The sequence below is a fragment of the Dasypus novemcinctus genome, chromosome 17 (assembly GCF_030445035.2).
Source record: "Dasypus novemcinctus isolate mDasNov1 chromosome 17, mDasNov1.1.hap2, whole genome shotgun sequence".
Classification (NCBI taxonomy): Eukaryota; Metazoa; Chordata; class Mammalia; order Cingulata; family Dasypodidae; genus Dasypus; species Dasypus novemcinctus.
This window is the reverse complement of record NC_080689.1, coordinates 32488483-32501282: the sequence shown is the minus strand read 5'-3', so window position 1 is coordinate 32501282 and position 12800 is coordinate 32488483. Positions and strand designations below refer to the sequence as shown.

The 12800-nt window shown below is 38.4% G+C and overlaps 1 protein-coding gene across 1 annotated transcript in view; it reads right to left on the bottom strand.

Moving 5' to 3' along the window:
- SLC3A1 (solute carrier family 3 member 1) overlaps positions 1-12042 on the bottom strand; it is a 50037-nt gene extending 37995 nt beyond the window's left edge. Inside the window, exons 1-4 of the mRNA XM_058278488.2 lie at positions 11884-12042; positions 5232-5693; positions 613-792; positions 308-462 (exon numbers count right to left, since the gene is read on the bottom strand). Of these exons, the coding sequence (XP_058134471.1) occupies positions 308-462; positions 613-792; positions 5232-5661 (765 nt within the window). The 5' untranslated portion in view covers positions 5662-5693; positions 11884-12042. The remainder of the gene's footprint in view (positions 1-307; positions 463-612; positions 793-5231; positions 5694-11883) is intronic.
- Between the last annotated feature and the right edge of the window lie 758 nt (positions 12043-12800).

The window sequence follows — 12800 nt, the reverse complement described above, 5'->3', positions numbered from 1 at the left end:
GCTAGCATTAAGGCAGTTATGGAATTGAAGATAAACAGGGTGGGAAGTGAGATGAGGAGGGATGGAGAGGCAAAAGGAGAATATAGGTTTTAATTTGCTAGAACACATCAGCTCTACAATGAAATCAGAATTCTAAATGATATCACTTATCTTGGGCATCTTACTTCTATTTCTTTCAGATACTTTTTCTCTTCCCATAAAATAATCCATTACTAATTTTTTCCCTTACAATGACTTTAATAAAAACCAGCATTCTCACTTAAGATTTGCCCATTTTCCCTTATATATCAGGCAAATTGGTACTTACCCAGTTGTTGGGTGGTATGGTGCTGCCATTTACACGGGTACAGTCATGCCAGATATAATAATCAGTATATTTCCCTGTCTGGTTCCGACTCAGTTGAAACCAGGCATGTTTATCACTGGTGTGGTTTGGTATGAAGTCAATTATTAACTTCAAACCTTATAAGTGAAAACATTTCAAATGTTAGAAAAAGATTCTCTTAAAATCAATACATGACAGCTAAGACAAAAAATATGCTTTAAGTAAACACTGGAGAAATGCATTTCTCACCCTTCACTCCCATCCCACCCACCTTCCATTTAATTTACCTTTATCATGTATGGCTGCAACCAGATTCTCAAAATCTTTCATTGTTCCAAAAATGGGGTCGATTTCTTGGAAATCTTCAACACCATGTCGAAAATCTTTAAGGGGCGATTTATAAAATGAAGTAATCCAAATAGTTTTTATATTTAAATTTGTAATGTAGTCCAGTTTATCTTGAATACCTAAAGAAAATTTGAGGCCAAGAATGATTCCCTATTTTTTAATTGAAGGATTAAAAAATAAAACTAATAGATCTATGAAAGAGGTATTTCTATTGAATTCAGAAATACTTGGAATTTTGTTGAATCTGAGTAAAATCCAAATAGAAAGGTCTACCTTTATAAATAACATCAAGTTAGTCTTCTAATAACTAGTAAACTTTGACCTTTAACATAGATGCAAAATACTTTAAAAATCTATCTGCAACTTGCTTAAGTTTTATATTTAAAGCCAAGACTATAGTATTATTAATTTATTCTTCACGTGGATTTTGAGCACCTCCTCCAAGCCAGGTGTTGGGCTAAGTGTCAAGGTATGTAGAAGAATAACACATGGCCTCTGATGGTCATGTGATCTAAGCCGTGCTGTTCAGTGTGACAGCCACTAGCCTCATGTTCCGTGTCCCGGTTCCCAGGAGGTACTGCAGTATGTTGTGTTTGCGTGTGGTGTGTGTACATGCATGAATACAGAATGCTTGAAATGTGACTAGTTCAAATTGAGATGCATAATGAATATAAAATAAACACAAGATCTTGAAGACCTAGTACAAAAAAAAAAAAAGGAGAATGTAAAATATCTCACTAACATTTTTTATATTGATTATATGTTGAAATGATATCTTGGATATATTGGATTAAACAAAACATATTAAAATGAATTTCATCTGTTTCTTTTTTTAATTTAATGTGGCTACTAGAAAATTTATAATGACATGTGGCTTGCATTCCATTTCTATTGGACAGCACGGGTCTAGGAAGTTTAAACAGGCAGGCAGGAGATGATGAGGGGGCCAGGTAAAGTGCTACAGAAGAGCTGCAGCAAGTGTCTTAAGAGCTGCCTGAGGGAAGGAGATGTGGCTCAAGCAATTGGGCTCCCGTCTACCATATAGGAGGCCCAGGACCTCCTGGTGAAGGCAAGCTAGCCCATGTGGCAAGCTGGCCCATGTAGCGAGCTGGTCCATGTGGAGTGCTGGCTTGCATGGAGCATGTGCAGGAGCCCTGGCCCACGCAGATTGCTGGCGCAGCAAGATGACGCAACAAAAAGAGACATAGAGGAGAAATAATAAGAGACAGCAGACCAGGGAGCTGAGGTGGCACAAGAGAATGATCACCTCACTCCAGAAGGTCCCAGGATCGGTTCCCAGAGCCGCCTAATGAGACACAGAAGAACACACAGTGAATGGACACAGAGAAAAGACAATGGAGAGAGGGGGGAGAAATAAATAAACAAATCTTAAAAAAAAAATGAAGAAGACTTAAAAAAAAAAAAAAGAGCAGCCTGGTGCTGGGGAAGTTGAGGAAGGCTGGAGGCTGTGGCCCCTGAGATCAGGGCCTAGATGGAGCAGGTCACAGGAGGGTGTGGGCAATGAATGGAAGGGCACAGAGAGAAGGCTTCTAGGCAAAGAAATCCTAGGGACCAGGCAAACAGGGCATGTCTAGAGAAGAACGAGAGATTCTGCGTGGAGTGCTGGGGCTAAGGAGGGAGCGTAGGAGATGAGGAGGAGAAGGAGGTTCATGCCAACTTTGAGAGTCCCTTTGTTCTACTGTCAGACTGCCTTTGAACTACCTGAATTTGGATTTTTTCCCTTGTTCACTTATACAGAATTTACTCAGAAGAGAATCCTATGCTTGGCTGAAAGAGATATGGAAATGACACTCTTCGTACTTGGAACCTTGTAGGGTTATTAGCAGATAGAGTGTGTTTCACTTATACATCAGAGTTCTAAATGCAGAATCAGGATTGAGGCTAGTAATCAATATCCAGTAACTTTCTCGTGACCTTCATTAAGGCTTCCTACAGTCAAAGCATGTCAGAGGCCACACAGCAGGCTGGAGGTTACTGACACCAAACACAAGGGCACCTGGCTCTTAGGATCTTCCCCTAAAACAGGCTACTAGGTTTGGGTTTCTTTGGGCCTCATTTCTCATAAATGATGGCTGCAAGACCTCATAGAATATCAATGGTCTATAAAAGTCTTTTGATTTAAGCCAGCACAGCAGTACAATATATCTTTAAGAAAATCAAAGAAAAGTGATGATCAAAACAAAGGGGCTAGATAGATGCGAAGTAACAAGAGCTCCCAGCCCCACACTCAAGTGGAAAGAGGCCATCATAAAAGCAAACTGAGGGAGCAGATATGGCTCAAGCAAACGGACACCCACCTCCCACACAGGAGGTCCTGGGTTCAATTCCCAGTGCCTCCTACAGGAGATGAGCAGATACCACAACCAACAGATGCTGCAACAAGCAGGTGCCACTATGAGCAGACAACACAACCAGCAGGGAACGGAAATGGCTCAAGTGGTTGGGGACTCACCTCCCACATGGGAGGTCTCAGATTTGGTTCCCAGAGCTTCCTAAAGAAGACGAGCAGATGATGAGCAGACAAACGAGGGAGTCATCTTTGAAATGGGGGAATAAAAAAATAAAACAAAAACAAAAACTAAAAAAAAAAAAGCAAATGGAAACTTCCAATGGTTTCTTTAGAATAATAACAACAAACATCAAGGACAAATAACTGTTGATTACCAGAAGCAACCAATAGGGAAACGGACTTTGGCCCAGTGGTTAGGGCGTCCGTCTACCACATGGGAGGTCTGCAGTTCAAGCCCCGGGCCTCCTCGACCCGTGTGGAGCTGGCCATGCGCAGTGCTGATGCGCGCAAGGAGTGCCGTGCCACACAGGGGTGTCCCCCGCGTAGGGGAGCCCCACGCGCAAGGAGTGCACCCATAAGGAGAGCCGCCCAGCGCGAAGGAGGGAGCAGCCTGCCGAGGAATGGCGCCGCCCACACTTCCCGTGCCGACAACAGAAGAGGACGAAGAAACAAGACGCAGCAAAAAGACACAGAAAACAGACAACCGGGGGAGGGGAGGGGAATTAAATAAATAAAAATAAATCTTTAAAAAAAAAAAAAAGCAACCAATAAAGTTATCAGGAAGGACATATGTAAGCTCTGTTTAGAAGCTGCTGGGTTTATCAGAATTTTAGGTATATCTAGAAAGTGATTACAAAGGAAGAGGCAGGAAGTAGGGCGTGTCCCTCTGGATTTAGGAATTTTAGCTATATTCACCGTCACTTTTGCTAAGCACTTGTTGTGTAAAAGGAATGGGTTCTATAGGAGGTGAGAAAGCCCGATAGGATGGTCCCTGTCCTCAAGGGCCATATGGCAGCAGGAAGAGGAGACACCCAGCTAGGTGGTAAGGCATTGCCAGAGGTCCAAGCACCACAGGGACTCAGGAGAAGGAGGTTAAGCAAAGATAAGGAAGGAAATGGGTTGGGGCTGCACTTTGAAACACAGATTAAACATAAGAGGAGGAGGAGGAAGAAATGACATGAGTGTGAAAAGGAAAAGCCTTTTATTAGTTATTATCAAGGGAAGTTGGAAATTTTAAGGTTCAAGGGTTCATTTAAGACATTTTAAGAATTCAGTCCAGTCCTACTTTACTCTACCACATCATCCTGTTTTATTATATTTTCCCTCAAACCAATTATCATTATCAAAACTTACCTAGTTTATTTTTACATTGTTGCCCTTAACTAAGGTGACCATAACCCCCCAGTCCCAGTTTTATGACTGCTGCCTTGCACAATTTCATTCTTAGAAGTGTCCTGGTTTAAGGGGAGCTGGTGTGGCTCAGTGACTGAGTGCTGCCTTTCCACATATGAGGTTCCAGGTTCAATCCCTGGCCTTGGTACCTCAAAAAAAAAAAAAAAAAAAAAAGTCCTGGTTTAAATGATAAATTAGAAAAACACTGTACAGACTCACCAAAAAATATTTTCTTAACTTAAAAAAGTTTTTACTTCTATTTTCTATTAATATAGATATTATTTGAAGTAATCCTTAATTCAATTAATGACCAACATTATGCCCTTTTCCCTTCTCTTCAATTTTCAGAATTTAAAAGTTAAAGACTCTGCCTATACTTTTTAAAATATCACTTTTTTTTCTTTCTAAAATCTGATTTACCCTTTATTCACTAATGAGAAACTTTTAGCCAGATAACACAGCTTAGCAAACTAGTCACATCCTATACTTGGAAAGTAATTCTAAACTGTCACTCTGAGATATCAGCTATATAATGCAGAAACAGGAGACAGATTTTAGGAAGAAACCTGCTCCTGGTAAGAAGTTACAGCTGACAGTCAAACAAGCAAATTTACTTAGCTGACAATAAATTAAACAACTCTTTTGGCTCAAAGGCCTTCAGCAATTGCCTTTCATCATGTGGAAGAGTTGCTGGGTTCTGCTGAGTGAGAGTTTTAAATATCATAAACAAGGAGAAACCTGGGAGTGAGCAGTCATCCTGGAATGTGCTTAACACATAATCCAGGTATAATTCCATTTCAGGGAATGAGAGAGCTGTAAGCCAGCCTCATCCTTGCTCCCTCCCCAGGCACGCACCTTTCAGATCTCCATTCCCGTCCTTGTCGCTGTCTTTGAAAGACCTTGGGTAGATCTGGTACATGGGCCCCACCTGCCACCAGTCGAGGCACTTTGGAGAGAGGGCGATGATGGCTATGGTGGCCCCAATGAGCACGAGCACAGACACCACCGTGAGCCAGAAGAGAACCTCCCGGACCACCCGGTAGCGGGCTTGGCCTGAGAACTGGAGCAGCACCTCCTTGGGCATCCCTGCGAAGGGCCGGGTGCTGCTGAAGTCAGGCTCCGTGGAGCCGAGGATGTCCACGGTGCTGTTTTGCAGGCTGTTGACCACGCTGTCCGGACCTGGGTCCCTCTCCAGGATGTCTTCATTTTGGACAAACCCATTGTTTGTCCTGCATCCCTTCATACTCATTTGGATGGAATCTCTCCTGTTTTTGTCCTCAGCCATGTCTCAATGTCTTGTCCCTTCCGAGTGCCTTCCTGCAGTAACAGAGGTGGAAAGGTGGCTTGCTGAAATGCTTGGCTGCGTAATTAGCTTTGGGTGGTTTATAAATAAACCTGGCTGGACAAAGTCCAGACAAGGAAGAAAGGGTAAAGGTTGAAGGAACTTTTAAAAAGGTCTCTTGTCAGCTAGATATAAGAAACAGAAACACATACTGAATTTTGCAAGGGCAAAGGACCTCCCTTTGTTTTTGGTTTTTGAAGGCTTTTTCTCTTCCTACAAATCTAAGAGAAAAACAAACAAAGTAGCCTTCAGGAGGCAGGGAAACACACCTTTGATTATTGAAGCTATTTTTATTTTATCTCAGTTCAAACCAAATGTACATGTGTATTCTCAGTTCTTCCCCAGGTACCTTCAGTCATGTTTCCTATTTTCAGGAAAGGAAGTAGCTACCTACTCTTGAAAGCACTTTAGGATGTTGGAGGAGATACGGATACCATGCCTAGAAAGTTCAAATTTTCCTATAGGCAAATAATTCTTAATATGAGCACTAAAGAGTTGTTTAATCGTTCACGACTGTAAAACTCAACATTTGCAACCCTGAAGAAATTGCATTAAAGTTAGTGTGCTTTTCCAGGAAGACTATAAAAGTCTTAAAGAAATGTAAAGATGTATAGTTTCCATTTAGTCAGAAGCACTTAAATAGAGACATGAATCATTTGACCAGATAACAAGCCTTTTATTTTTTTTGCTTTTGACTAAGGAAAGTTATCTGGGTCCCGAACATTGCTGACCTTTGGAGAGTGACTTAAGAGACAGCATATTATACAGAGGAATGAGCTGTTTATTCTTGTCCAAGTTATTATTTTTGTCTTAAATGAGTAAAACGCAATTCCCAGCTCATTGGCTGCATCCACTAAGTAGTATCTCACATTATTATAAATTAGGAATATGTCTATTTTGCAAAAATCAAAGGAATTTAACTTTTGTGCTTGATATAGCTTTATCTCTTGAAGATAATAGTACTTTTCAAAATAGGAGCTAGTTCTTGAAATCCAGTTAATATGTGGGAGGAAAAACTTTAAAAATTACCCACAGTTTAAAAATAATTTTAAATTACAAATTCTATTTTTAATTATAAAACCTTAAATTCTAAATAAATGCAGTGGACACTCCACATCATAGCAAAATCCTTTGTGGCAGAACTGTCTATTCTGTGTTCTCTACATTGCATTAAAAAAAACAAGACCAACAAAAATACTTTGACTCTCTGGGCTCAAACTTAGTTTGGGGCAATATGGCGAAACACACCAAGAAGGTTGGAATCATTGGTAAATATGGAACCCATAATGGTGCCTCCATTAGGAAAATGGTGAAGAAAACTGAAATCAGCCAGCATATCAGGTACACTTGCTCTTTCTGTGGCAAGACCAAAATGAAGAGAAAAGTTGTAGGGACCTAGCACTGTGGTTCCTGCATGAAAATAGTAGCTGGTCGTACCTGGACCTTTACCACCAAAATCTGCCATCAGGAGACTGAAGGAATTGAAAGATCAGTAGAGGCACCACAATTTGAACATCTCTAGCCTGTAATAAATGGGTTAATTTATGGAAAAAAAAACTTTGAAATTTTAGAGCATGCAAACTGGAAGATTTTTAAAAAGACAACCTAGGGGAAGTGGATGTGGCTCAGGCAATTGGGCTCCTGTCTAACATATGGAAGGTCCCCAGTTTGGTTCCCAGGGCCTCCTGGTGAAGGTGAGCTGACCCACATGGGGAGTTGACGCAACAAGACAACGCAACAAAATAGAGATACAGAGGAAGGACAATAAAAAGAGCTGAAACAAAGCAGGGAGCTGAGGTGGCTCAAGCGATTGAGTGCCTCTCTCCCATGTCGGAAGGTCCCGGGATCTGTTCCCAGTGCCTCCTAAAGAGAAGAGAGAAGAGAAGAGAAGCAGACAGAATGTACAGCAAGCGGACACAGAGAGCAGACAGCAAACGCAAGTGGCAAGGGGAGGGGGAGAATAAATAAATAAAATAAATCTTTCAAAAATAAAAAGATAGCCTAGATATATATATGTTACCACAGTTAAAAAAATAAAAAAGTAAACAGCTATAAAGGACATTAGGGATATGGGGAAATTTGAATATGGACTATACGTCTATACATCAAATAAGACTCTAATAACAGTTACATTTCCTGGGTTTGATCATGTATAGTGGTTACGTAAGGGAAAGTAATTATACTTAGGAGATACACACTGAAGCATTTAAACATAAAAGTGTCATACCCGCAACTAACTTTCAAAAGGTTCAGAAGAATATATGTGTATATTTGTGGGTGTGTGCATGAGAGAGATGTGACAAAATGTTAACAATTTGTGAATATGGGTGAAGAGTACAGAGCTATTCATTATACTATTTTTGGAGTTTCTCTCTAGGTTTGAAACCTTTCAAAATAAAAAATTTAGAAAATAACAGTGACAAACAACAACAATAACTGGAGTTATTATATGGTCTCTAGTGGGAGGACTTTCAAAGCAATAAAAGAAATTACAAAAGAGGAGTGCTTGAATTGATCAAATACAACTTTAAAATTTATTATATCACAAAGCATACTAATTGAAGGGCATATAATAAAGTGGGAAATACATTTTGTAATAAGTACACCAAAAAGTATATCTTTAATATTAAAGGTATGTATGTATGGTTAGACATTACATAGACATAGATAATATTTCTTAACATCAGTTAAAAAACAAATGTCAGTAAAAAACTTGGAAAAATAATATAAATGGATAATTGTCACAAATCAACTCACTAATATAAAAGAAATAAGGAAGCACATTCAATCACATTGGCTTAAAAAGATAATAGTGTTGGCAAGACCCCACTGTAAATTGACACAACCCTTCTAGAAAATAATTTGGAAACGTGTATCATGAGCTCTAACATTTTTTCAGGGTAATAAAATGGAGCTAGACCCTCCAAAAAAATTAAGTTATATAGTTACCTAATTCCTCATGCCAAACTAAGTTTTATGCAGATTAGATTTAAAAGTAAAAAATGAAAGCATGAAATTGCTAGTCAGGGAGCTGAGAAACCATTCTAAATATAAGACAAAATTTAGGTTCCATAAAGGCAAAGATAAATTTGATTCCAAAAATTAAAAACAAATAGAACCCACAAAGATAAAAGGCAAATGACAAGCTAGTAAAAAAACTTGTAACAGTTATGGCAAGCTACTTCCATAACATAGAAATTTATTTTTTTATAAATTAACGGGGAAAAATAGAAAAAAGAAGAAAGGATAAACAGGCCGTCATCAGGAAAAAAATACAAGTGATTAATAAACATAAAAATTTAAAAATTTCACTCAGAATTAAAGAGAAACCAAAATTTAAAAGATACACCATTTTTAAATAATCATTTTGGCAAATACAAGAATGTCTTATAATACCCAATGTCAAAAAATATACAGGGAACTGGCACTCCCATAAATTTGTGGTGGGAGTTTAACTAGGGCAACCTTTATTTAGAATAATTTATGAGTGTATATCAAAACTGCCTAAACCACAGAATTCTGCTAAAAATCTATCTTGGTGATATAACAACCAAAAAGTACGTACAAGGATGTCCACTGCAACAAAACTGAAAACAACCTAAACACATACCAAGTGTAAGATAAGGACCACAGTTAGCAGTAATGCTTTGATGAGGCACTTCATAAGCACAACACTGCCAGGTATTGGTGGTAGGGTGAGGTATGGGAGCCCTGTATGATGTTATGCACGTTTGTTTTTTAAGTTCACAGCTTTTACTATACACTCATTATGTATATTCATGTATGAATAATACACTTCAATAAATTTTTTAATGAAAAAAAATCATTTACATAAATGGTATGTCCATGTAACGGAATACCACACATATGCTATAAAGAATGGGTATATCTAGCTGGGCTGATCAAGAAAAATGTCCGAAATATAGTGTAAAGTGGGAAAAAGTGTTTTGAAACAGAATGTATAATATAATAATTACTGTGTGGAAAAAATGGCACATGCACTTGTATATGTATATTAAATTTTCAACTAGTGGTTGACTGAGAATGAGACTTAGAACATGGGCGTGAGGACGAGGGTCGCTGAACTTCTCATTTCGCATCCTGACTGAATTTTTTCCCTCAGCCTACGTGACTTTTGTAATAAAGGAAGTGCAGGGAAGGAAGAGGAGATTCCTATCTGTGAACTCAGTTATTCTACTTCCAAAAATCTTAAGGAAATAATCCAAGACAGGGGACAATTTATGTATATAAACATTAATTACAGTCATTTAGAATAGCAAACATCGGAAATAATCTAATGTTCAATAGTAAGAGATAAGCTAAATTATTGTACATCCATGTGCTAGAATATTATCAATTGAACGTATTTTCAAAAATGTTTTAATGACATGAAAAATCTCACATTATCATGTTGAGTGGAAAAATGTAAGATATAAAGAAATTATCCCAAGTAAGTGAAAATTATTTATGTAGATTTGCAAATTCTATTAGAAAATAAGTTCAGAGTATTTATCTCTAGGATGTAAGATTATGGATGATACTCATTTGTTCTTTAAACATCAGTTTTTTCTAATTTTTCTATAAATAAATATGTACTATTCTTTCAATTGGAAAAAATTACGTTAGGGAACTCTGAGTTAGAAGTCTATTTAGAACTTCCAGTAAAGCTCAGTGTAATGTAAGGTGGCTCCTCCTAACAACAGCCACCCAAAATTCACGAACACATCATACTAATATCTAAACTCAGGAGAAAAAAGCAAACTTCAAAAAGTGGAAAGAAAACACAGATTCGATCAAAAAGAATTGAAACAATGGAAGGAAAGAGAAAATTGGCAGTAATTCAGAAAAGATACTCACAAAGCTAAGAATCCCAAGCAAATACGAAGGTATCAGTATCAATTACTTTCAAAGTGATTAAAAAGGAAATGTTGATTTTAGAAAAGACCACACATATATATAATGAATTTCAAGGCCATCACATCATATAGAGTCCCATTCATCAGCAAACCCACCAACTTGACACAAGACATACCATGTGCCAGATTTGTAAACATTTAAATTAGAAGGATTTTCCTTATTGTATTTACCTGTTTACCAGACTGATTCACAGAAGCTGTGAGCTGAGGGTAGGATCCATGGCACAGTAATCTTTAAATTCCTAGCCTCTAGCACAGGGGCTAGTGTTTTATTAAATGAAGAAAAGAATTGTTACTTTAAGATGGATAGACGTAATGCTAGCGTTTGGGAGGGGGGTAGGAGGTGGAAGAATGGGTGTAGGGAGAAGGGAAGTGGAAAGTACATTCTGATAAAAAATGTAGGTTTTTATCACTTCCCTTGGCTGTGTGTTCTCACTGTGTACAGTGTAATAAGAGAAATTTTAAGTCAGAAGAACTGGCATTCAAGATCTGCCTCCATTACTTGTTCTCTGCATGATTTATCACAGTCTACTAGGTTTTCTAAGCCTCAGTTCCTTCAGCTGTAAAATTTAATTTAGTTCCAGACTTAACATTATGAATAAATTCCAGAATGAAATGTTTTAAAAAACAGTTCTAAATTAGAAGGAAACAGAAGTACAGATTTATCCCAGCTAGAAAGTGAAATTAAACTTATATAACCATTGAAATAAAATGAGACTATTTTAAAACATTTTTATAACAAAATATAACAAACCAAATAACAAAAGCAACATGAAAATGAGATACAAAACCTATCACTCACAAATAATTTAATGCAAATATATAAAATCATAAACCAAATTACATTTAATAAGAGAGATTTCCAAACTTATATATATAAGAAAGTAACATACAATAAGTCATCACACAAGTGATGTTAAAGCACACAATACATTAATTGTATTAATAGAACAATAAATGGCCTCCCTGGACCCATGACCCACAACTTCCTAGCCCTTTGTAACACTGACTCTGGCCTGGCCCATGTGACTTACTTTGGCCAATGGGACCAGCACAAACTTGGTATATACAGAGACTTTAAAAGTTTTTGGGCCGTTCCATGCATCTTTTGGACCCCTGTCATCACCATAAGAATATGGACAGACTAGCTTGCTGGAGAGATGTGGAACACATGTGGGAGATGTGTGAAGGAACGTTAAGTCTGCCCAGCCAGTGTCTTCCTAGACCAGCCAATCCCCAGCCAACTCACCCATTGAACACAGATATATGAGCAAACCCAGCTGACGTCAGCCGAGCTGGTTGTTTTTTTCTGTTTGTTTGTTTTTGTCTTCTAAAAAAAGCTTTAGGGGAGCAGATTGGTTCAAGCAGTTGAGTGCCCGCCTCAATCTGGTTCAGTTCCCGGTGTCTCCTAAAGATGACAAACAAACAATGAGAAGACAACAAGCAGACATTGAGCAAAAACAATGAGCAAACAGACAAGTGAGCTATCTCGGGAAGGGTAAAAAATTTAGCTTTACTGAGGAATAATTGGCGTACAACAAACCGCACATTTAAAGTATACAATTTGATAGGTTTTAACATATGAAACCATCTGTAGCAGTTTGATATTGTTTATGAATTCCAAAAATAGATTTTCATTATATTTGTAAACTGGTCTGCTCCCCTGGGTGTATTAGATTATATTGGATTCAGAGTTTTCACTTTTACTTGATTAAATAATGATTAAGGCTTTGATTGGGCCTTGTCAGTAGAACACTGAGTCCCTGCCACCATCATGGGCCGGGACTGACAGAGAAATCTCATCGCAGAGAAGGGTTGTTGGAGTTTTAGATGCTGGCACCCGGGAAGTTAGCACACAGGAAAAGAACAAGAGGAAGAGAGAAGGTTCCATTAGACATGGCAGAGGCCCTGGGAAGAGATGAGCTGTTCTCCTGAGAGTTTACAGCTGACCTTGTGGAGAGAACAGAGTACTTGAGCCTAGAGAGAAATGAGCCCCAGGAGAGAGATGAGACTTATCCCAGCCTACACCTGATCATGGAAGAAGCTGGGACCACGGAGCCTTAGAGGAAGGCTCAACCCTTGCAGATGTTGGCAGCCATTTTGGTCCAACACCGTAGAAACAAACTTTGTTGAGAAAGTAACTTACACTTTATGGCTTGGTAAATG